Source organism: Danio rerio, chromosome 15, assembly GCF_049306965.1.
Source record: "Danio rerio strain Tuebingen ecotype United States chromosome 15, GRCz12tu, whole genome shotgun sequence".
NCBI lineage: Eukaryota > Metazoa > Chordata > Actinopteri > Cypriniformes > Danionidae > Danio > Danio rerio.
In genome coordinates this window covers 20637862-20663400 of record NC_133190.1, presented here as the reverse complement: position 1 = coordinate 20663400, position 25539 = coordinate 20637862, and the positions used below count along the sequence as shown (strand labels likewise).

At 36.5% G+C, this 25539-nt stretch overlaps 3 protein-coding genes across 8 annotated transcripts; all 3 read left to right on the top strand.

Moving 5' to 3' along the window:
• Window positions 1-865: 865 nt before the first annotated feature.
• Window positions 866-1831, top strand: or91a1 (odorant receptor, family 91, subfamily A, member 1). Its single transcript, NM_001128579.1, is given in 1 exon segment — window positions 866-1831. A coding segment is annotated over 1 exon segment (966 nt).
• si:ch211-247l8.10 lies at window positions 1393-13652 on the top strand. 6 transcript variants are annotated; one of them, XM_073923584.1, is made up of 9 exons: window positions 1393-1580; window positions 5823-5866; window positions 6460-6546; window positions 6742-7283; window positions 10453-10548; window positions 10911-11144; window positions 11222-11363; window positions 11531-11557; window positions 11686-13652. In XM_073923584.1, the coding sequence occupies exons 3-9, from the start codon at window positions 6474-6476 to the stop codon at window positions 12231-12233; spliced, it is 1662 nt and encodes a 553-aa protein (XP_073779685.1). In that variant the 5' UTR covers window positions 1393-1580; window positions 5823-5866; window positions 6460-6473; the 3' UTR covers window positions 12234-13652. The 6 variants fall into 6 exon arrangements, with proteins under 6 accessions (XP_073779685.1, XP_073779686.1, XP_073779684.1 ...); XM_073923585.1 differs by lacking the exon at window positions 1393-1580 and adding an exon at window positions 2960-3052; XM_073923583.1 differs by lacking the exon at window positions 1393-1580 and having other exon boundaries at window positions 5687-5866.
• Window positions 13653-14744: 1092 nt separating this feature from the next.
• btr16 (bloodthirsty-related gene family, member 16) lies at window positions 14745-25198 on the top strand. Its single transcript, NM_001076666.2, is given in 7 exon segments — window positions 14745-14761; window positions 16194-16245; window positions 19462-19664; window positions 20312-20545; window positions 20623-20764; window positions 23764-23790; window positions 23872-25198. Coding segments are annotated over 6 exon segments (1188 nt in total). The 5' UTR covers window positions 14745-14761; window positions 16194-16211; the 3' UTR covers window positions 24420-25198.
• The last annotated feature ends 341 nt before the right edge of the window (window positions 25199-25539 follow it).

Below are 25539 nucleotides of genomic sequence, written 5' to 3'. Positions count from 1 at the left end.
GGCTTGGCTTGCAAAACTAGACTTGAAAGTAAACAGCCAGTAAGATGCAAGAGCCACAACCTGCATAGCAAGACATGAAAACATGCTGCAACAGATAAACAGAATGCTAACACATAATAATAACATATGACTGAGGTGCTGGGAATCAAACACAACAGTGCGTACAAACACTGTGTGCATGGCTTGAGCTTGCCTGAAACCATATGCCCTAAACACAGAGAGAAAAACAGGAGTGGACACAGTCTAAGCCAACCCAAAACCACACAACCCAACAAAGACCATGTTGAGAAATCCATAAACAAACTACAAAAAAGTGACAGAACCCTGACAAGCAACCTGAAACGTATTTAATAATTCAACCTAGATTGATTTTGAATAATGGAATCAGCCTATAGCATACCTCCAAACACCATTTTTCCTGGGAGTTTCTCTTATTTCAAACTCATTTCTCACCACCTAACCATTTTGCGTTTTCTTTATTCTGGAAAACTCCTGTATTGCACCCACTATCCACCCCTGGTCATTTTTTTCCTACAGTCTCCAACACCCCCCACCCCCCAGTTGCCAATTTTGGTATAGTATCCGATCACCGCTACTGTCCGAGACCTGGTTCATGGTAACTGCTCAACTTTGTTACTCAGACAACTACACACCCCAACACCCCCACCCCCCAAATGATGGCAGATATAGCCTATAGAAACATCTTTACTTTCCCTGATGACATTTGAGCGTCTGTGAAAACAATAAAGTCCAGCCCATCTAAATCTCTATAAAAACAGCACAAAGAGTGAAGTGTTCGGAGGTTCCCTGCGCATCCCAGCATCCACATTCAGGTTCCTGAGGCAAGCTTATTTTTGCTGTCATTATGAACTCCACATCGAACAGCAGTCTGAGCAACACTTTTATTATGAAAACACTAAAAGAGAAGGCTTTGCTGGTGCAGGTGCTGGTTGGGATTCTTCTGTATGTGAACGGACTGATGATTTTCACCTTTCTGAAGAAGGAGACCTTCAGGGACACACGCTACATTCTGTTTGCTCAGACTCTTTTTGTTGATTCTTCTTTTATGATATTTGCTGATTTAACCCTTCTATGCTCTGCTTACCAATTGATCATTCACAACATTTCTTGCTATGTGTTCTGTACAGTCATGTCTGTGCTCAGTATTTGTTCTCCGGTGACTCTTGTAGCCATGTGTTTGGAGCGCTATGTGGCCATATGTTTGCCTTTAAGACATGCCAGCATCTCCAGCCCCAAAAACATCATCAATGGGCTTCTCGTCGTATGGGGTGTCAGTAGTGTCATCCCACTGTTTGTTTTCATTGGCTCTTTTGCTTATACTCCTCCTAATGCCATGAACTCATATGTTGTGTGTAGTATTGAGGTCATGTTACAAGTGAAATGGCTGGCAGACACGAGAGCGACAAGTCAACAGCTCTTATTCGTCATAATGTTGTGTATCGTTGGCTCTACTTACATCAAGATTATGATCGCAGCCAGATCAGCCTCAGCCACGAACAAGAAGTCAACATATAAGGGTCTCAGAACTGTTATTCTCCATGGCATTCAGCTGATTCTGGGTATGATGCAGTTTATAACACCATACACTGAAATGTCTTTATGGAAAATAGATGTCATTCTGTTTTTAAATGTAAGATATTCAAATTTCATTTTGTTTTGGATTTTGCCTCGTAGCCTGAGTCCATTAGTATATGGACTACGAGACAAAAAGTTTTATTATGCTCTTAAATATTATGCCTTTTGTGGGGTTTTTGTGGTTAGTAAGCATAAAGTACGAGATATAAAAATCTCCCGAAGGAAAAGATGTTAAACACATCACATATTTAAATACTGTAAAATAATCAGCAATAATGTCTGTCATTGAATTAAATAATACACAATGGAAATGTATATATAGGCCTATATAAGTATGGAAATAATAAGACTGCTTAAAAATACAGGGAAAACATCACGGAATCCACTTGTCTGATTTACTTATATTTGAGTAAAATGTAACTTTAGTGTTATTCTCTACCCACTGATGACATTTCTTTCTAACTTAAAATACAAATGTCATGTAGAGACATTTTTTTGCTTAAAATAACACACACATATATATATATATATATATATATATATATATATATATATATATATATATATATATATATATATATATATATATATATATATATATATATATATATATACACACACACAATGCATAGAATGTTTTTTATTTATTTATTGTTATTTACTTTATATACTGCACGAACTGTGTAAAATCCTCTTTTACATCTTTACAACACAAAGCCATTTTATCTTTAACTTAAACTGCAATATTAATTCAAATATAAGCTTTCCGGAAATATGACTAATCTAGGTTACAAGTGTTCTACCATGGCTTTATAATGTGAACATATTAGACCTTAGGTTGTAAGAAGTGAATGTTGGTCAAGCTCCTGCACTTTTGACAAATAATCTGCAAGCAGACAAACAGTAAACAAATCTCAAATTGTGTCAACCCTGTCATGGACAAATTCAGTAGGATAAGTATATTTTCATTGCAGTGTGATTATAAAATGTACATTTTTAGAAAAATAGTGTGTTCCTTTACCAACCCAACTTTATAGATTAGAAGTCTCTTAGTAATAATAAAATAATGGACAAAAAGGTTTCAAAAACTCAACGTCTGTTTTCACCAACTACTGCAAAACCACCGAGCCACCATGCCATCTCTTCTGTTATCAATAAATTTTTATCAATGTGCAAATTAATGGGAAAATAAACAATTATTGTCTTTCAAATTAAACTAAATTCGCACATTAATGTAAATCTTTACATTGTGCATTGTATTGGAATTGTGAAGAGAATGTTGAAAACAACTCAAGTTAAACACCTTTTTCAGAATAAGGTAAATAATTAGATTATAGATGTTGACACAAATGTACAAATACTTAATGCTGTATTTGTATTAAACATTCAATGAGCTCCATTATATGGACTTTAAAAGGATATCCTTTATATAGACTGAGACAGATATTGCCAAAAGGTTTGCACTGTACACTTATGTATCGGATCTACTGGTGTATGTGTGTATAAGCGTTGTAACATAAAATGATAAAAACAACACCTAATTAACAGTAAAATATTAATTAAATAAATAAATAAATAAACAATGCATATGTCCACCCTGTCAAGGAAGGATTTGTGACAGGGTGGACAATGACAGGAAGGACATTTTTGGCTAAAGATAGCATTTATTCAACACATGTTGTACCTGCAGCTGGCAAAGTGTTTCCCTATTTAAGCTCTTTGTGCACAGTTTAAAAGCTTTATTTTTGATTTCTGATTTTTTTTTATATTAAATAATATTTGACTATGACAGGGTGGGCGTTTTAAGCTTTATAACATTCAGTTTTCAAACACAATATGAGGAAAAATAGTAAACATAAGTGTAGAGAGTTACTGTGTGCACGGCAGATGTTTTAACCTCCTCTGAAAGAAGGCAAAATAGGCAAGGGGAAGCCAATGAGTACATCAGACAGTTTTTTTAAAGGGGCATTTACCATGTCACGACAAGGTGGACAGCAATTTCAAGGACACGTGCAAAATAATGAGTAACTATGAAAACAAAATAAAAGTGATCAAAATTACTTATTTTATCAAATAACTTTTTAAAGACAAGACAAATATTTAAAAATCTAATTTACCTACTTTTTAGACTCACTGAAGTTGGCTGAGCATGTGGGACATGGCAAAATCACATCCATTCAATGAAAGAATATGGCAAAAATTGACAAAAACATATTTTAAAACTTAAAATTCTACCTGCATGTGTGTAAAGGTTTACCCTATTATTTCGCTTTATGTTTATATAGGACTGATTCAATCTTTTGGGACATCAAAGGCACTGTATAGTGTTAATGACCCATTAAGTGTTTGGTCTTTACTATAAATTGAAATTGGATAGGTGAAGCAATGAATGCCTGACCATTGATAAAATGATATGGTAATAAAATACATAAAATGAAAAAATAATGAAAAAATAATGAAAAAACTATGTTAAATAGGAAAACTAAGCAGTTAGGGCGGCACGGTGGATCAGGTTAGCTGTCACTTCAGTAAGAAGGTCAGTTGGCAAATCTGTGTGGAGTTTCCATGTTCTCTCCATGTTCGCGTGGGTTTCATCTAGGTGCTCCCCTTTTGCCCACAGTCTCCAAATACTGTATAAATGAATTGGATAAACGAATTTGACTATAATCTATGAGTGTGTTTGCGAATGAAAGCATGTATGGGTGTTTCCCTGTAAGGGGTTTCGACAGAAGGCCATCCGCTGTGTAAAACATATGCCCGAATAGTTGCCGGTTCATTGCACTGTGGTGCCCCTTGATAAATAAGAGACTAAGCCGAAGCTAAATGAATGAATGAGCTGACCAGTTAATATCTTTGAGAGATTGATCACCAGCATCCTCAGTAGGTTAGTATTAAATCTTTTACTGCAGTTTATTTCCCACACCACAAGAGGTCCTTGTCTACCGTCTGTTCTAAACTTTTCTTATGTCTTTAATATTACATGATACTGCTCAACCTCCGGTGCTCAGTCTGTCATCTGATATCTTTGGTTATATTCAGAAACAAAAAAACATACAGTTCATTGTTTCTACATTTTGTTATGTGCAGCCTTATTAAAAAAAAAAACAAAAAAAAAAAAAACGGATGGGTTAAATTTTACAAACAATGCCCTATAATGACATGAAAGAAGTTTGTTTGAAAATTTGCAAAACTTGTTTGTAAATTAAAAGAGAGAGAGAGAGAAAGAGAGAGAGAGAAAGAGAGAGTGAGAGGGAGAGGGAGAGAGATGTATTATGTATTAAAGTGTTCACAGTCTTTGCTCAGTTCTTTGTTGAAGCACCTTTGTCCTCAAATTATTTTTGATTATGATGTTACAAGCTTATCTCAGCTATTTCAGGCAGTTAAAAAAAAATATTATTATTTTTTTTTTCATTTTATAGTAGTAGTACATATCAAGCTCCATAGGTAAGCATTATTGCTCATTAGTGCTCAGTTCTTTTCTGAGATTTTCAGTTGGCTTCACATCTGTCCAAATTCAATTCTAGCTGGTTTACAGAAATATATGTACACAATCTACCCCTTGAACTGTGCTTAGGGTCAGGCAGAAGTTCAAAGAGCTCTGTAGCATTTTTCCACCAGTCTCTGTACATTGCTGCACTGATCTTTAAACTCGATGGCCACTTTTCACATTTCTGGGTTTTTCAGCAGCTGAAATGAAGTGTGATACTGAAATGAATGCAGTGAATAGGAGAGTACAATATATATATATATATATATATATATATATATATATATATATATATATATATATATATATATATATATATATATATATATATATATATATAATGGCCTAATTAAAGAGAAATTACACGATGGTGTTATCAAGACTTGTCAGAAAAAGGACAAAAATTGAGTGCGACTAATAACGACAGCCAGAAGAGAAAAAAACAAAACCCAAATTTACTGTCCTGTGTGTAGATGCTGGCATGCTGCACTAGAAATGTTTTGCATAATACACGTGCAACATCAAACAGTTTGTGAAAAATTATGCAAGGTCATTTCTGACTGAACATTTGCATTATAATCTGACAAATTGAACAAAGAGTTTGATTTCATATTGATGTGGGGAGATGGGAGGAGCTGTGACCACAGGTGACAGCTTTCAGAGGACAGAAAACTAAACTGAACAGTTTAGTCAAATATTAAACCATTTCTCATTGAACAACTGAACTTTTTTTTTTCAGGTTATCCAAGTGTTTTACATGCACAGGTGAAAATTCATGTGCAGGTAAGAGATTATATTTTCCCAAAGAGTTGTGCCTCTGTATATTTGCCTCTGTATATTTAATATTTAATATTATAATATTATATTTGTGCATCTGTATATTTAAACTGAATTAGGCAAATTAGACTTAAGTGCCCAGTATTTTTACTTTAATGGAATGAAAATTGCGATAAGTAAAAGTCATTTTATATGATATGTTTTATATACTATATTTTTATATACCGAATCAAAGTTTTAGGGGTGTTTAATTCTTCTCAAATGTCAGAAACAGGAAGTAAAGGACTTCAAACAAACTGAAAGCTTCAGTTAGAATTAATTGACTTTATTTCTTATATAGCTGTGCTTTTTTTCTTATGTATTTGCTTTGTGTGCAAATATGAAAATTTGTATGAATGTGTTTTCTTTTCCCTGTTTGTTTGCAAACTTTAAAGTAGATTAGTATTTTATGTAACAATACATAAATATAATTATGCACTGTGAACTTTGTACCTGTTCGTACTTTGTACTCAGACAGCATGTTTTATTGCAAACGGATGAATGAAATGATTGTTCATATTTCATCGTATTTTGTGTTTGCTTTGAATACTGTTAAAAAGGGAAATTTTAAACAATGGCAGAATCGACATCAGGATCACCAAAACACAACTCGGCCAGGAGAAGTAGTCTGGATGCACCTCCATTATGTCAGTAAACTAACAGATGTATGAATGAAAGACAATAAGTAATGTTATAAAAGTAAACCAAATAACTATGATATAGGTTTAATTTCCTTGCATCACATTAAATTGATTTATTAATGAGGAGTTTTAATTCTAGATTTCACCTGTTGTTTTATTTATTACAAAAATACTGTAAAATATGTCTTTGTGCTTTTCCAGCTCTGTCAGCTTTGTCAAAGGAGCTCCAGTGCTCAATCTGTCTGGATGCGTTCACTGATCCAGTCAGCACTCCATGTGGACACAACTTCTGTAAGAGCTGCCTGAACCAGTGCTGGAACAACAGCCAGACCTACAACTGTCCATTCTGTAAAGACACATTCAGTTACAGACCAGAGCTCAAGATCAACACAGCACTCAGGCAGCTTGTGCAGGTGTTTAGGCAGAATGTTCCTGAGAAAAAATTTAAAGTTCTCTGTGATATTTGTGATGGTATGAAGATGAAAGCCTTTAAGATTTGTCTGACGTGTCAGAGCTCATACTGTGAAACTCACCTGGAGCCTCATCAGAGAGTCCCAAATTTGAAGAAACACACATTGATTGATCCTGAGGAGAATGTTGAGAATTATATATGCAAGAAACATGAGAAACCTCTGGAGTTGTTCTGTAGAGATGATCAGACAAGTGTGTGCTCTCTATGTGCTGTGACAGACCACAGGAATCACAACACTGTTGTTGTGGAAGTGGAGAGCAAAGAGAAGAAGGTAATAACAATGTAATAAAAGCAGAGGGTAGATTTAAAAAAAAATGAATAGTTGCTGCATCTTTTAGGGATTGCAGCTGTTTGCTGATAAATGTATACTGGATGGTGCTAAAAGCTAAATTCAGATTAATGTGAGTAGTTTTTGTAATGAAACCAAAACACTGTGGGGTTTTGCCAGTGATTTTTTTCAATGAGTGCCCTACAGAGAAACAGATACCCTAGCCAACTCATGTGACGGAGCAGTGGTTCAATTCTAATGCTGTGTTCACACCCAACGTGGAACGCGTGAATAAATCACGCTATTCGCACGTAAACATTTTGAGTTTACTTACTTTATTCGCATGTCATATCCCTTTCATTTGCATGTCAAATTCACTTCACACGGATTCGCGTCATGGGCAGTGCTTCTGTTACCTTTTTACTAAATGGCTACCATGGATTTTTTAGAGTGAATAGGTTTATGTGCTTTAGTGAAGGTTGAGAAATAGCGTCGATTCGTTTGGAGTCCACTAGATCCATTCAGAGGTGCACTCAGCTCTGTGAATTCATCAACTCCTCCTGAAACTGTACCTGGATGATAGATGATGGAAGCTTTGGACTGAACTGAGCCCAGTTTGATGAAGTATTGTCGGCAGGAGGATTTACCCCCCGGGACACCAACAACAGGCACTACGTCATAATCACGTCCCTACAAGTGCAAGCGCCTAATTGGTTAAAGCAGCGCAAATATCTGCTGAAGTTCCGATTTTCCAACTTGAGTGATTCGCACGAAACATGCGTTAAGTGCACCAATCTTGCAAAACGCTCAAATTGTGCTGCATCATTTGCACGAATCGCGCCATTTGTGGGTATCGCATCACAGGATGTCTATTCGCGTCTTTGCATTGACTTAACATGTAAAACATTCAAGCTTAACACTTCCCCGCGTCTGCTGTGAACACAGCATCAGCTCCTCTTGTGGGACAGAGCTCTGCAATCTATTCATGCCACCCAGGGAAGGAAGGTCATTCCATCCGCTTGTATCCAAGATCTTTTACTTTCAATTATGATCATAGGTGAGAGCAGCAATATAGATTATTGATCAATCTGTCAATCTCACTTTACATTATTACCTCACACTTGAACAAATTCGGAAGATGAAATTCTATTTTTTCCTTAAACCAGACACCCTCTGGCTCCAGTATATACTTAGAACATTGACAGAGCACCTTGGACCTTCTCTCATAGCACCCACAGAATGCCATGAGGAACATGGTTGAATGCTTTCTTCAAATCCAGAAGCACATGTGAATTAGCTGAGCGAACTCCCACAAACCCTCAATAACCTTAGTGAGAGTATAGAGCTGGTCCAATGATTTCTTAATAACAGGAACCACCACCCTAGTCATCAAGTCTAAAGTTACTATCGCTGAACTCCATGCAATGTCATAGAGGCTTGTAAGCCAAAAGAGCCCCACCACATCCAGAGACTTGATGTACTCACAGCTGATCTCATCCACCCCATAGTCCTCTTCTATGATCTCCCCGAACTTTTCTGAGGCCTAAGTTTTTGCTTCAGCGAAACCTGGGTGTACTTTTTTCCTGTCAGTACACATCAGCGGCCTAATGAGTACCACAATACAAAGAGGACTGCTAGAACTGAGTTTGTGGGTTGACTTTATTGTTGCATCAACAAACAGAACAAGAACCACTTGGTCTCAGTGTCCCCATCCTCCCTGGGAATCTGGTCAAAGCTCTTCCGGAAGTGAGAGTTCAACATTTTTTTAGACATGCGGTTTATCCAGGCATTCTCAGCAGACTCTTAAAATATGGGTGGGCCCGCTACGTCTGTCCAGCCAGCTCATTTGCCAGCAGATCCAACTTACCACCAGGTAGTGATCAGTTGACAGCTCTATCGATCTCTTTACCTGAATTTGCATGACACATGGTCAGAGAGCATATGAATTGACCACAAAGTCAATTATTAACCTTCTGCCTGGGGTGTTCTGGTGCAATGTGTACTGATGGACACCCTTATGCTCAAGCATTGTGTTAGTTATGGACAATCTCTGACTACCACAGAAGTTCAACAACAGAAAACCACTTGGATTCAGATTGGGGAGGCAGTTCCTTACAATAGTCTTTCCAGGCTGTTGTTGTTCATATGAGCATTGAAGTCCTCCAGTAGAATTACCACTTCTTCAGTACCAGTTCTCCTCCTGAGCACTGTAATGGCCAATGTAATGGCCAAATGCACAAACTACAGTGAGAGATCTATCCCACACGCGAAGCTGCAAGGAGGTGACCCCCTCACTTAGCAGGGGAAAACTTCAACATATGGTGGCAAATCTGGGACAATATAAGCAAGCCCACACCAGCCCACTGCCGCTATCTGTGCTCAACTCCAGAGTAGAAGAGAGTACAACATTTCTCGAGAAGGTTCCAGAGCCCAGACTGTGTGTGAGGGTGAATCTGACTCTCTAGTCTGTACCTTTTAACCTCCTGCACAAGTTCAGCTTCTATTATGCCAGCAAGGGGGAATTGCATGTTCCGAGATCTGTGTTCAAATATTGGGTTGACCTGACCATTGACCTGACTTTTGACCACTGCTCAATCCACAATTATGGCTCCTTTATGCCTCCTCTTGTAAGTGGTGCGTCCACATGAGGATGGTCCTACATTGGTCTACTGTCCTGTGCCCAGACAGGATCTGTGGGGAAAGATTTGGCTACCAGATACACCCATGCAAGCCCAACCCAGATCTAACTCCAGGGTGGAGCTCTAGTTGATCATGGTCCTTGATATTCTTTCTCTCTTGAGAAGTATTTTGAATTGCACTTAGTCTGTCCTGTCAACCTTTTACCTTTTTGCCTTGGGAGACTCTACTAGGAGCATTTAGCCCCTGACACCATAGGTTCTAGGATCATGTAGGCACTCAAATCCCTCTACTGCGATATGGTGACTATTCACAGAATCGTGAAAAAAAAAAAAAAAACTGGCTTTGGCGTTCATTTTAGCTGAAAACTCTGGGGAATTGAATGTATGCTTTTGGATTCTTAAATTTATTCATTTTTTTTCACAGTAGAGAGACTAAATGCATTGCAGCTATACTGTATATACAGTAGCCTTTTACATTTGTGCTAGATGGTGTTGAATCTGTTCACTGTCTCTGTGTTCTATTTTGTCTGTAGCCTCAGCTGATAAAGATACAAACAGATGTGCAGCAGATGATCCAGGACAAATTGAAAAAAATTCAAGAGATCAGACACCTAGAAGAAGTCAGAATGGTGAGTGTGGATAATGTGATTAACATTTTTTTGACAGTTTGTTTGTTTGTATACAAATAACAAAATAAATTGATTTTAAATTAGACTTTTGGTGCATGAATAATAAAATTTCCATAAAAATAATTTACATCAGTTTTAAGGTATTTTAAAATAATGCGTCTGATTTTATAAATATGGGATATTTTCATTGACTGATATTAGTAATATTATAATATTATATAATATTAGTTTTCCACATACAAAAGTATTGTATGCCCTAGAGGCTTTCAATAATGACACTCTGGTCTTCTGACTAATTGACTTTGTTTTGTTTGTCTAAGTTATGTTTATTATAACAATACGAGAATTGACTGATTTTTCAGATAACATCAGAGAAAGAGAAGGCTGAGAGCACTGAGCTCTTTGCTGATCTGATGCGCTGCATTGAAAGATGTCAATCTGAGCTGTTGGAGATGAAGGAACAAAAGCAGAAAGCTGCAGAGAAGCAGGCCCAAGAGCTGATTAAAGATCTGGAGCAGGAGATCACTGAGCTGAAGAGGAGAGATGCTGAGCTGGAGCAGATCTTACACACTGAGGATCACCTGCACCTCCTGCAGGTCAGTGTCCTTCTGTCTGCTCACATCTCAGCACAACACTTCCCATGCTGAAGGATTTCTGCTCTCTCCTGCTGTAGATTTACCCAGAGCTGAGCAAACCTCCACACACCAGCAGCTGGACTCACGTCAGTATCAGTGACACTCAGCTGAGTGTGGAGACTCTGAGGAAAACTCTTACACAGCTGCAAGACACTCTCAATGACAAACTCAGCACAAGTGGTGAGAGGATCTCAGGCTTCATTCTAAGCACGTTCTGTTGCACACTTATTTAATTAATTTATTTATTGCTTTACATTTGTGGGAAAACAGAAACCAATCTCACACTGTTTCTTTGTAATGTTATAATAATATTGTGTCATATCACGTATTGTCATTTGTCTCCACAGTGCTGAAGACGATGCAGCAACATGCAGGTAAAATCTGTGGTGTCAATTTTCAGCTTGTCATTGTTAGTTCAAATGGTCATAGTTAAATGACACGAAAGTCTGCACATTTTTTTAAGATGTTAAAGATGTGGTTATCTGCTCTCACTTTCTTTCAGTGGATGTGACTCTGGATCCTAACACAGCTCATCCAAAACTCATCCTGTCTGATGATGGAAAACAAGTGACCTTTGGAGACAAAGAACTTAAACTCTTAAACAACCCAGAGAGGTTTGATTGTTGTCCATGTGTCCTGGCAAAAGAGAGATTCAGCTCAGGGAGATTTTATTTTGAGGTGCAGGTAAAAGAAAAGACTGATTGGGATTTAGGAGTGGTCAGAGAATCCATTAACCGGAAGGGAGATATCACAGCTGCACCTGAGGCTGGATACTGGATTATAATGCTGAGGAATGAGAATCAGTATCTTGCAATTGATTCTTCTTCTGTCTCTCTGTCTCTGAGAGTGAAGCCTCAGGTTGTGGGTGTGTTTGTGGATTATGAGGAGGGTTTGGTCACTTTTTATGATGTGGAGTCCGGGTCTTTTATTTATTCTTTCACTGGTCAAACTTTCTCTGAGAAACTCTCTCCATATTTTAGCCCATATCAAAATAATGGAGGTAGAAACACAGCTCCACTGATCATCTCACATGTCAGAAAGAACGAATGATTTTATAACCAAAATACAGATGTGAAGTTACTGCTTTCAAATGAAAGAACATGTCAAAACAAGTCAGAAAGAAATTTTCTTTTTCTATTTTGTGAATTTGTGAAAGTTAGGTTTATGGTGTATCTGATGTATCTTTATATTGATTTCTTTAAACATGTACATGTTCATAAATCAATGTAACTGGAATAAAAATGTTATTAATACTTGTTTAATCATTAAAACAATACAAAAAGCTAGCTAGAGGGGGGAATCATCAACACCTTTGTAGTCTGTCTCTCTTGTTGTCTTATTGGCTAGGGCTGCTGTTACGTAGAAGAAGCACCACACTACGTACATACAGATAAGAATAACCATCTATTAAGAGGCCACCTGAGTCACCTTTCCTGCTCCCCAAGCACACACACAAAGGCCAAGTTGTCAAAAAGGGGTAACAGATTTATTAAACTTAAGTATTTCCAATATCAAAAACCAAAGATGGTAAGGGAACAAAAGGCCAAAGCAACAAGCAAAACAAAGGACGCTACCTAATATTAAGTATCTCTTACCTAAACCAAAAATAAAGTTCTGTAAATAAAACAACAATTTTACCCTCTTGGTCTATCCTTTAACAAAAGAAAAAGTGACAAAAGAAAAGGGCCTTAAGCAGTAAACAGAGTATCTCAATAGATGAATTTGGAAAAGGGTTTCAGGCAGGAAATAAACACTCAGCCACAGCTAATGCAAATTACCGTCCTGTTACCGTAATTAACAGAGTATCTCATCAGATGACTTTGAAGCGTTTTGGACAGAAAAATTTCACTGCCACACAGAGAACTTAGAGCGATCTGCTCACACACACAACACAACAGCGGCGTGATTTTATAATTGGCGCTGCCAGTGCTTAATTTGTACTGTAAATTGCGAGGTCCCGGAACAAATCGGGGTAACGGATCCGGCATGTTAGCTGAAGATGAAGAGGGGCTGAGGCTAATTTGGGTTTTAAACTTTTAACTTATGTTGTTGTCTTGAAGAGTGTTGTTATTGTGTGATTGTTGTGTGTAAGCAATCATTGTCTTAAATCCAGTGCTAAAGACAAATTTCCTTTCTGTGCAGAATGGACAATAAAGTTTAAACTTGTAAAACATTGATAAAATGAAAGTTTAATTTAGCCATAATAATTATGTTGACCAACATACAAATTACCTGAACAAAAACATTTTCTGTAAGGTCTGTGTTTGAAATGAAATTGCCCCTTTCACTGAACTAGGACACTATTTGTGGTAACAGACATTTGTAGTTGTGTCTGAAATAATAGTGTAAATTATATTGTGGACTTTTTAATCACTTTTTCAGAAGGACTCATCCCTATCCGGAGGTCCCTCTGAAGGTATTAGTGCGTGCAGTATGGATGAGCCTTTTTGAATTAAATGCAATAATTCCAAACAACCTTCCTGTTCAAAGAATTTTGGCCTAAAGTGTCCATTAGTTGTATTCTTCAATATCCTTTGTTCCAAAGGCTCTTCAAATTGTCCAGATTTGAGAATTCGGTTTGGAACATCATGACAGCCATGATTTATTTATTTATTGATTGATTGATTGATTGATTGATTGATTGATTGATTGATTGGAGGGCAATATATCCTATTTGGAACACACTGCCAGTGGGGTGAAAATACCACACACACACGCACACACACACACACACACACACACGCACACACGCGCACACACACACACACGCACACACGCGCACACACACACACACACACACACACACACACACACACACACACAGACACACACACACACACACACACACACACACACACACACACACACACACAAATAAATAAATAAATAAATAAGTGAGTTATTACAATTAGAGTAATAACTTTTAATTGTAAAATAATTACAATTATTTTTAGGTTGTAGAAATTATTTCAAATACCTATTATTTGTCATCTTGTTTTTAATTAATTTCTAAGACATTTAGTAGCTTTTTCATTCACATTTCATTTATGATCTTGAAGGACAAGCATAGTTTGTGTTTATTTAAGGAAGTCAGACAAAGCAAAATAAATATCTCTTCAACAATAAGCTGTACAAAGTGGAAGTGAAAGTAAGCATTCTAAAGTATGTGTTGTGGCAGGTTCAGGGCTGACGCTTTCAGTAAACGTTGTTCAACTGAACAAATGAGTTTATAAGCACATATACGTTTTCTAAAGTTTTTTAACCAAATTATTTAAAATGTCTTTTTCAGTTTCTGTTATAATGTCTTATTATTATGCTTAAAAAGAACAATCAAATCTCTGTCTTACTCATCATGTCTGAGTTTTGAAAAATCTGTATAATTAGAAGAATTCATTATATAATTATAAATTAGAGAGGACATTTTCTTTTCTTTTTCTTTTTTGCCGAATCAGCCTTTTCAAATATACGGAATATAGTTCTGTACCATGAGGAAGTGAGGAAGTTGGGAGGGGCTACAGGTATGCTTAAACATGATTTTTCAGTCAAACTGAAACTGAATCAGCTGACATTCACTGCAGGTATGTAATATGGAAATTTACTAAACAGCTTTCTTAGGGGTTTTGAAAGTAATAGAGAAGTCGTTGGATAGTACATGTTTACAGTAGAGCCGAACACGTTTTCTAGTTTGATTTTTTTTTTTTTAATAACCTGTTTTGTTTGTCTATCGTTTGTTTTGGAGTAAAGTGACGTATTGTCATGCAAAAACCACGAGGTAAATGAACGTATAACGAAATGAAAGGTAAAAAGGCTTATTTATAATTATATTTTAAATGTATGTTTGTCAACTTCTTTAAGAAGGATTCCCAACTTCCTGAATCTAATTGTTTTGCTTCTCTGTCAGACTCAGACTGGTTAAGTGGGTCATTGTTTTCAGAAAATATATCATTGTGCAAGGAAGATTTTTGTAGTATCTACAGTATATAATTTATGAATAAATATTCAAATGTCCAAAATATATTTAACTTTTAATTTTTAATTTCAGTTATTTTCTTTAATGTACTGTTTGGTTCAGTAGAACATAGTGCTCATGAAACAAAACATGTTTTTAATATGTTATCCTTAATGTCCAAATCTTTGACAAACTTTGCATTAATAATAAATGTAATAAAACCTTACAGTCTCTCAACTTATGCAAATTTGGACCAATGATTTTGATTGCATCACTATGTGCAGTCCATTTAAATGTTCTTCATCTGGATTCCTCTTCTTAAATATAGATCTAATTGTCATCTGAAATCAGTCACAGGATTAGCAATTCACAGTGTAAATATGCTTTTGTTTCTTTTTATCAAAAGATATTGTACAGGGACACTACATTGAGTTTTTTAAGTGACATGGAGAGGCCTAATGGAAGCTGAACATTATTGACAAAATGATGACCTTATCCACAGCTGAGTAGCTAAGTTCACTATGTGGAATGCAACCTATCATTGTATACTGTATGAGCTCACCTAGTATGTATACTACAGATAGTATAGTATGTATACTACAGAAAGGTGTGTGTGTGTGTGTGTGTGTGTGTGTGTGTGTGTGTGTGTGTGTGTGTGTGTGTGTGTGTGGGAGAGAGAGAGAGACAGAAGGCTCACACTGACACTACAGACTGTCATAAACATTTCCAGGGCCATCATATGAGCATTTGCATTAATGACTTATTGATAAATAATGTTCAGTACTTGCATGGACCAGTCAAACCTCATAACACCTCATATCTTTCGATATATTTACTCTCGAAGTGATTGTAATCATTGACATTGAGTTGATTTTTTTGAACCTCTAACCACAGTTAGACCTCAATTTCATAACTTAAATCTTTTCTAATTTTAAAAATAAAAATTCACCTACTTAATTGCATTTACAGTAAATATTATTTTTTGGGGTGAACTAGGTCTTTAAGCTGTGTTCAGTTGTTTGTCATTGGTCATGTTTGTGTGTTGTCTTTTCTCTGTTTAGAGCTAAAGAGGAACAACTATGGCAGAATATTCAGACTCATCACAAAAACAAAGTGAGTACAGTGAAACTGATATATTTAACATTTTATATATATATATATATATATATATATATATATATATATATATATATATATATATATATATATATATATATATATATATATAATTAGGGAAAAGTTTATAAACACTTTTTATTAAAGCAGTTCTGTCCTCACTCCGGTGTGTCTCTTTCCAAAGTTAGACAGACAGAAAAACTCTTTCCAACACGTGAGATTGTGGGAAAATGCTGCTTTATTCCATGCCACATTGAGTATGTTAAAAAAGAGTGAAACTATGTAAAAAGATGTGCATACAATGAGCTTTAGTTATCTATGTTCATAACTTCGTTACAATAACATTAATATCTGAGATTATAAATACAGAATATAGATACAGATAATAAACTTACAGACAATGCTTCTACAGATGCTCACAGGATGAGTGGATTGTAAGGAACTTCTTGTAAGGTGTTCTTTTTAAATGAGACGATTGTCTGAATCTGTCAGAATGTTTCTATGGCAACAACAATTTAAAAGAAGCTAAATGACTAGGCATTAACATATGGATTCTAAATGCTAATATTTAGTAGTAGATGATCCATCCCAAAAGCCGTTTGACAAAATAGCCAAAGCACTTTAACAAGAACTCAAAAAACAGTAATCAAAATTAGAGAACAGACTCTGAACTTAGAGAAAAAACTCTGAAAGCTACAGCAGTCAAAAAAGTACAGGATCCTTGCTTTGAATGATGTCAATTCAGCATACATCTCACACTGCTCTGATATGATCTTGCTACATTCTGTAGTCTCTTCCACAGTTCACTGATTGTTGTAGTTTCTTTTTTTGCTGGTAAAGATTTTCCAGAGATTTTCAATCAGGTTAAGATAATGACTCTGATTCTCAGCATACTGTTTATTATACTGCCCCCATATTTTAGAACGATTCCCCTCCACAGCCACGACCACCCACAAAATTTAAAAGTCAACTCTAATTTTTATCAGTTTCATATTTTTAAGAGCCCCTATTATGAATTAAAAAGGGTCATATTTTGGTTTTGGGGGTCTCCAACAACAGTCTGATATGCATGCAAGGTCAAAAAAAACTTTCATTGTCTTATAATATACAATTATTTGACCTAATTATCCCAACGACTCCCATAGGATTCATAAGTGATTCATTTGTTCCCAAACCCCAGTCCTTAGCGTGAAGCTAATCTGCTCTTGGTCGACTGGGTTCAGCACAAGACAGAGAGAAAAGCCCAGCATGGTTAAGAAGTAGCATAGAGTATATGAAAGCCCAACATTAAGGCTATGCAGTTAAACACCAGCATATTACTCTACTCTGAAACCCTAACCCCAAGTAATAACAACACGCATTCAGTATAAATCCACACAGTAGCAAAACAAATTGAACTATTTTGAAATTTGCCTGTACAACGTGTGTGAGGAACAGCTGGTGATGGCCATAGCAACAAAAGAAGCATGCATCACATCTTCTACTTGGTTTTGGACGTGATATGTGAATAGCCCATAAAGGTTTAACCTGAGAAATACATTACAAGCACTGATCCATAATAGATATGTCATTACAAGCCATGAAGAGCAAATACAAGTTACAACACACAATTAAATACATATTATGCAAACTACAGAAAACGAGGCAACCATTTTAATCATACTTGCATGAATCAGAAGAAGAAGAAACTGGTCCATATGAACTGTTAGCAGTTATTGATAAAGTCCCTGTCTGTTTTATTATGCCCCAAATTTTAGCATGTAAAATGTTTCAGCAAACCAAAAAGGTTTTAGTATGGTTTGTGTTTATGCAAGTGAGACAAGTGTGGTGCTAATCGACAAGAGAAGGCACCAATAACGATCCATTCACCATACTAATCAAGCAATTCAACTGTTTATTGCTGGTACACACTACTGATATCAATTATCACAATAATAGTCAATAATCATGAATCATACTCATGGACATCATTAATCAAAATACACCAAAATTGCATAAAAGGCTTATAATGTGAAATAAAGATGAGATTACATGAATAAAACACAGATAATAAAAGCCTAAGCAATTAAAAGTAATTATATACAACCTCAGAGACATGCCATCATTTTCCTCTTCAAAGACTGGGGAGCCCTTTGCAGTCACAATGGAAAACCAACAGGTATGTCCGAGAGTGCCGGGCGATGTCCACTTATCCCACTGCTAAGCATCCAATGTTTCAGCAAGAAACCCTAATCTTTATAGTCAAAATTTGGGTGCTGGCCAAAGGTCGGCCTATTAGGTAAGAGTGAAGTGTTAGTTGATCAAGCCCACCTTCTCTCTCAGCTAGGTGCACATTATTTCTGATTGCAAAGCACAAATTTGAGTGTCAGCAGGATTTAGAGTCAATATTTTACCTCCTAAAATTTGGAGAAAGTTGTGAAGTTAACTTTAAGGTCATAAGACCTTTCTCTGTTTATTTGGTTGTTTGTTGAGCGCAACAGGAGAAAAACAAAAAATAACCCATTTGTTACACTGACAAAGTCCCATACATAATTTTCTCTGCTGCTCCTTCCTTTAATAGCAAACGGCTGACAAATACTGCGTTGCAGAGTAGGTTATTGTGTCAAAAATCAGAAAAATGACAGGAACAAACACAGCACATAGTTGGCTATACAATGGTGTTATTGTGAAAATAAACTTTGACACTTTATTCCACGCAGCCAAACCTCCATCTGTTAATGATGATCGTCATTTTTGTGTCATGATCAGTCCCATGATCCCCTGTGCTCCGCTAGTATGTGAAGGGAAAGGCATGTTCACGATTTAGCGGAACCAGCACCTCATATTTGGTGATGTATTGTATCGACGTCAATGCATTCAGGCAAATGATCCGAGCCCAACAAAATTAATTGACTCTGAGTCAACTATTGCGTTAAAGAATCAATAGTTTTAAACATGGTGCACTTTCAGATTTAAGCATCAGCTGGATGTTTTCATTCACTTAGTGCTGTTACACACTGCATGGAAGGTCATTTTCAAAAACCCATATTAGGGGCTCTATGCATATGCCTAAAAAAAAACGGGTCTTTCAATCATGTAAGGTAAATGTGGGTTGTTTTATAATTTTTATTTCCCCTTTAGGTGTCATTTTCTTAAATAAAACACAATAAGCTGGAAATTAGAGGGAGAAAATACTAAACAAGTGCAATAAATTGTGCTTATTTTTGTCTTCAGCTCTGTCAGAGGAGCTCCAGTGCTCAATCTGTCTGGATGCGTTCACTGATCCAGTCAGCACTCCATGTGGACACAACTTCTGTAAGAGCTGCCTGAACCAGTGCTGGAACAACAGCCAGACCTACAACTGTCCATTATGTAAAGAAACATTCAATAAAAAGCCAGAGCTCAAGATCAACACAGCACTCAGACAGCTTGTGCAGGTGTTTAGGCAAAACTTTCCTGAGAAAACATCCGAAGTTCTCTGTGATATTTGTGATGGTGTAAAGAAAAAAGCCCTGAAGATCTGTCTGCTGTGTCAAAACTCTTACTGTCAAACTCACCTGGATCTTCATCAAAAAGTTACAAATTTAAAACACAAATTAATTGATCCTGTGTTGAATCTTGAGAACTATATATGTCAGAAACATGAATGTATGTGTATTTTATTATTCTTATTTCATTGGGCAACCTTTATGATTTACAACTATTTACACCATAGCCAGAGATCCACAAGACAGAAAGGTAGATTATAATAAAAACGTTAATAGTGGAATAATGGGTACAAAATCAGGATTGAAACATGTCTGATACAGTCTCTTAAGTGTTTAACCCAAATTGTTTTCTTGCTGGCACCATTCATTTTGGCTGTGTTAAATGCCAAATAATGTCCAGTAAGTAGGTGTTACCAAGTAAGATCAACTGGGGTAGAAGGGTCCAGCCCTAGCTTCAGGATCATTAGAGTATGTAATTTTTATATTACTTTGTTTAGTTTCTTCAGTTGTATATTCAGTTGGCCTATTCTCTGTATTATAATGTTTGATTTGCTTAAGGCGCTGAAATGACAAAATCATGTTCATTACTTTAACAGAAAACATCCGAGAAAGATAAAACCGACTGCATTGAGCTCTTTGCTGATCTGATGCGCTGCATTGAGAGATGTCGGTCTGAGCTGCTAAAGATGATGGAGCAGAAGCAGAAAGCAGCAGAGAAGCAGGCTGAAGAGCTGATTAATGATCTGGAGCAGGAGATCACTGAGCTGAAGAGGAGAGACGCTGAGCTGGAGCAGATCTCACACACTGAGGATCACCTGCACCTCCTACAGGTCAGTGTCCTTCTGTCTGCTCACATCACAGCGCAACACTTCCAATGCTGAAGGATTTCTGCTCTCTCCTGCTGTAGATTTACCCAGAGCTGAGCAAACCTCCACACACCATCAGCTGGACTCATGTCAGTATCAGTGACACTCAGCTGAGTGTGGAGACTCTGAGGAAAACGCTCACTCAGCTGCAAGACAAACAGGAATTGAGACTCACCAAAACTGGTAAGAGAGAATCAAACTTTTTTCTGACGTTATGGAAAGCCATGTGCCTGAAGATAAAGAAACCTAGGATAAAACATAAAAGAGTTCCTATGTTTGGTGGTCCCAGAGGCTCAATGTCGAGGGGCATTACTCCAGTCGTCCATTAAGTCCTTAACCTCATGTTTCGGTTTCTTGGATAGAGCAAAAGTTTTTCCTCTGTCAAAAACATATTGCATGCCTCTATTACTCCATGGCTAGCTGTGGTTATACAAGGTTTAGTTCATTCAAAGATAAAAAATATCTTATCAATTTCTCATACTCATGTTGTTCCAAACCCCTAAGACTACCACACATCTGCAGTACACAAATTAGGATATTTTATATGGAATCCAACAGTTCTCTTATCCATAGACAGCAACAGTCCCAAGACGTTAAATGTCCACTGAAGGAACCAAAAACATTGTCAAAGCATCCCATGTTGCTTCAGTACTGTAATCAAAAACTGTATTCAAAACTGTAAAACACTTAATGTACTAAAAAATTGTAAATAAGACTCAACTATATTTTTACTTCCACGTCAGGGCGTCAGAGGCTGCATTTACAATGCAGATCTTGATGGTCAATTCCGACTTTGTGACTGTATCTGATTTTTTTGATATCCTGCTTACCTCATCTTTTAAAAGTGACTCGTATCCGATTGTCTGCATTTACACAGCACACGGCAATGGCGCAATGACCAGGAAAAAAAGAGCGAGCGCTGACTAACAGCTGATAATTAGAGTGCTCTTTTCTCTATTCCTGTATGTAATCTGTTTGCAGCTTTTGACAAGCTGTTTTACTCTAGTTTATAAAAGAAAGGCTGTCATTTGTCCATCTTCTTTTGATATATAGTCTTTTTTTTTTTTAAACCTTTAGGCATCTTAATGTAATGTCCATGGCGTGATTTATGCATGTGATGTAGCTATGCAATAGTTTTACCTTAGTCTATATTGGTTACATGGCGGACATTGCGCTCTCTCACTCTCAATAATATGCTTAGACCTGTGCTATATGACAATATGAAAGCTGTTTAAGTCCTCATGTATGGGATTTAAGGTTTGGGACTCTGCTGAAGTCTGTTCTAAAATGAAATGTCAGACTTGACATCATTCGCTATGGTTATTAATGACGCGCGACTCTCATTGACGGGTGAAAATCCGATCTACTTGCTTACACTGCAGACATAAGAACACAGATCCGATTCATATTGGATAAATTTACACATATGAACAAGGCCTGAGTCTAATTTGAGTTAATCGGAATCCATGTGATTTGTTTCTGCTTTCATGTACATGGGCCATATCCGATCTGTGCCACATGGGAGAAAAAAATCAGAATTGAGTCACTTGAACAGTGCAGTGTAAATGCGGCCAGAGAATACACATTAACTAAAGGCAGTACAATGTAGCAGCACTACACACAATCATTGTATTGCCCGTGTAAATCCTCATGTGCACTCATCTGATAAAGAAGATACAGGTGAACAAAGTTGTTTTTACAACTTTTTGGGTGCACAAAGTGTTCGAATAAAATAAAATTATAGATATGTTTCTAGCAAGCTGCTAACAGGTTGCAGCTTTTGCAGCTACAGTAGTTTATAACTAACCCTACAATAACAACCAGAATTAATTAATTCATTTTCTTTTCGGCTTAGTCCCTTTATTAATCCGGTGTCACCACAGAAGAATTAACCGCCAACTTATCCAGCACGTTTTTATGCAGCGGATGCCCTTTCAGCTGCAACCCATCTCTGGGAAACCCATCCATGCACACTCATTCACACTCGTACACTATGGAAAATTTACCCTATCAAATTCACCTGTACCGCATGTCTTTGGACTGTGGTGTAAACCAGAGCACCCGGAGGAAACTCACGCGAACGCAGGCAGAACATGCAAACTCCACAAAGAAACCCCAACTGACCCAGCCGAGGCTCGAACCAGCGACCCTCAGCACTACCTATTGTGCCACCGCGTCGCCCCAACAATCAAAATATTGAATCTAAAGTTCAACAAAAGAACGAGGAATTAAAATTTTACACAATGAGTGCAAACAAGACTAGGAACAGCCAAGAAATTAAAATGAAACTGACATTCTGATGATGAAGAAATTGGCAACACCATGAAAGCTGCTGGAAGTGGTTTTGAAAAATGAAGTGACAAATCAGTTACTTTGGATGGAAATAACCATTTCAACATCACCAAAACAACATTGACATTATAGCAGACACTGTAAAAAGGTGTTTCCCAGTCACCAAACATTTGTGACAGGGTATTCAAGTGACATTGAATGACAGATATAAAAATATATTGTGTGGGACTACTATAGAAGTTATTATTATTAATTATAATAATAATATTAATAATACATAATAACTACTATACGCGTTTTTAATATAAATTATAGATAGTGAAATTTAGCGTTTTTTGTGTGTTTTTTTCGTATTTAAAAAGCATGATTGTAAAACATGAGTGCGGTTATAAATGTATTAAAGCATATGCTTGTTTGTTGTAAAGATTTGTAATAATTACAAAAAAAATTCTAATTTGTGCATCTCCAGTAAGTGTGTAGCCATGCTGCCGTTGTAGATGGTGTATTCTGGGAAATTTTCTTACCCCTTGGTATCAATGTGATCCTGAAAAATCCCCATTTCAAGGGCTATCTAGCCCTTCCCTTTAGCCCTATACCTTCAAGCTATGGAGAATTGGGACACCCCTGCCCCTTCATGCGAACGTGCCAAAAGAGGGGTAGGGGTAAAGGGTAGAATTGGGATTGGGCCATAGTATTACACAAGCGGAACAATGTATTTCTGATGCTAAAGATGCGTTAATTGGCTGATATCTAAAGTGACCATATTGTAATATACAGTTAAAGCTCTTTCAAATAACACTATACAGTAGGTTAACCTGGAGGAATAGAATACACAAGTTCTTTTGTCATAAACTTTCCTCATAATCTTTTATTGTCATTTGTCTTCCCAGTTCTGAAGAGGATGCAGCAAAATACAGGTACAGTCTGTGATGTGCATTTACACCATCAAAGTTTGTTGTGAGGTTAAGAATCTTGTCTGATCTCTCTCTGTTTTTTAGTGGACGTGACTCTGGATCCTGATACAGCTTATTCAAAACTCATCCTGTCTGATAATGGAAAACAAGTGACTTACGGAGCCACTGTGCAGAAACTCCCAGCCAACCCAAAGAGGTTTGACAGTTGTTGCTCCGTCCTGGCAAAAGAGGGATTCAACTCAGGGAAATTTTATTTTGAGGTGCAGGTGAAAGGAAAGACAGACTGGGATTTAGGAGTAGCCAGAGAATCAGTTAACAGGAAGGGAACGATCACAGGGAGTCCTGTGAATGGATACTGGATTGTAGTTCTAAGAAATGGAAACCAGTACAAGGCTCGTGAGTCTCCAACTGTCTCTCTGTCTCTGAGAGTGAAGCCTCAGGTTGTGGGTGTGTTTGTGGATTATGAGGAGGGTTTGGTGTCTTTTTATGATGTGGAGTCCAGCTCCCTAATTTATTCGTTTACAGGTCAGACTTTTAGTGAGAAAGTCTTTCCATACTTCAGCCCTGGTACTACAAATGAGGGTAAAAATGCTGCACCACTGATCATCTTAAATGTAAAATATAATATGTGAATTTACTACATAAATATGAATCTTTTAACACTACGAGTTCTTGTTAAAATATGCAAGTACAGCAGAATATACAGCAAGAGCTACTGCCACAGATTCATGTTACATAGTTTTCCTGAGAAAATAAAAATGGTGGAACATATATTACTTGACAGATATGATTATTTGTAGTGCAACTATGTAATCTGAAAGTATTTATACACTTGTGAGCTAATTTTAATGATTAAATTGATGATACACTGATTTCACAAGTCTGAATCAACTTGAGCAAAGAGCAGGAGATCCCCACAGCTTTAGTGCTTTTTCAATTCGGGAAAAAGTTACTGCTGAATTTTAAGATTTATTATTGCAAATGAAAAGTCTATTTAGTTTTGACTGTCTATTTGTGAACCTTTCCGCTGTTTAAACTCAGTATATGAAATGCTTGAATGTGGAAATATATATATATATATATATATATATATATATATATATATATATATATTCCGACCTGAGTGGACCGTAGCTCATGTAAAATGTGAGATTGCATGTTTCTCTTAAAATTGTATTACATTTTGTTCTGTTTTTATGTCATTTTTCAACTTTGAATTAGGTTCTATCTGCGTTCTGAATGATTTTGAAATATTGAGCTTCAGAGTTTTTGCATTACATAGCAAAATTCCATAGCACAGTGTGTAGCATTTGTTTTTAAATAAAAAGTCTTAAAATGGAAACAACTTAGAAAAAACATCCCATAATGTAAATATGATAGAACAATTAAAAATAATATGTCAATAACTCAATTTTGACAAACATGTCATATCAAACCTTACATTTCTAAGGTGACGATTTGCCAGCAAACCTAGAAAATTTTGTTTTTACTCATTTTATATGCTTAAATACATGGTAGCCTATTTTTGTTTTTTGTTTTTTTTTATCACTTGTCTGCACATTTGAATTATCAGTATTTTAAATAGTAGTAGTTATCAGTGTGAAAAGCTTAAGGAAATACATTTACTTGAGTATATTATAAAGGGTATCTGTGCTTTCACTTATACTTTGTGTTCATCTAAAAAGAGTGTCATCAGCAATTTTCTGAATGATAAATTAATAAAAGTGGAACTAACATTTTCACAAATTGGAA

Coding starts and splice junctions, on each gene's coding strand:
- si:ch211-247l8.10 (XM_073923584.1), top strand. CDS start 6,474: ATGGCAGAATCGACATCAGGATCACCAAAACACAACTCGGCCAGGAGA. Junction 11,145..11,221: donor ATCACCTGCACCTCCTGCAG/GTCAGTGTCCTT, acceptor CTCCTGCTGTAG/ATTTACCCAGAGCTGAGCAA. Junction 11,364..11,530: donor TGACAAACTCAGCACAAGTG/GTGAGAGGATCT, acceptor TTGTCTCCACAG/TGCTGAAGACGATGCAGCAA.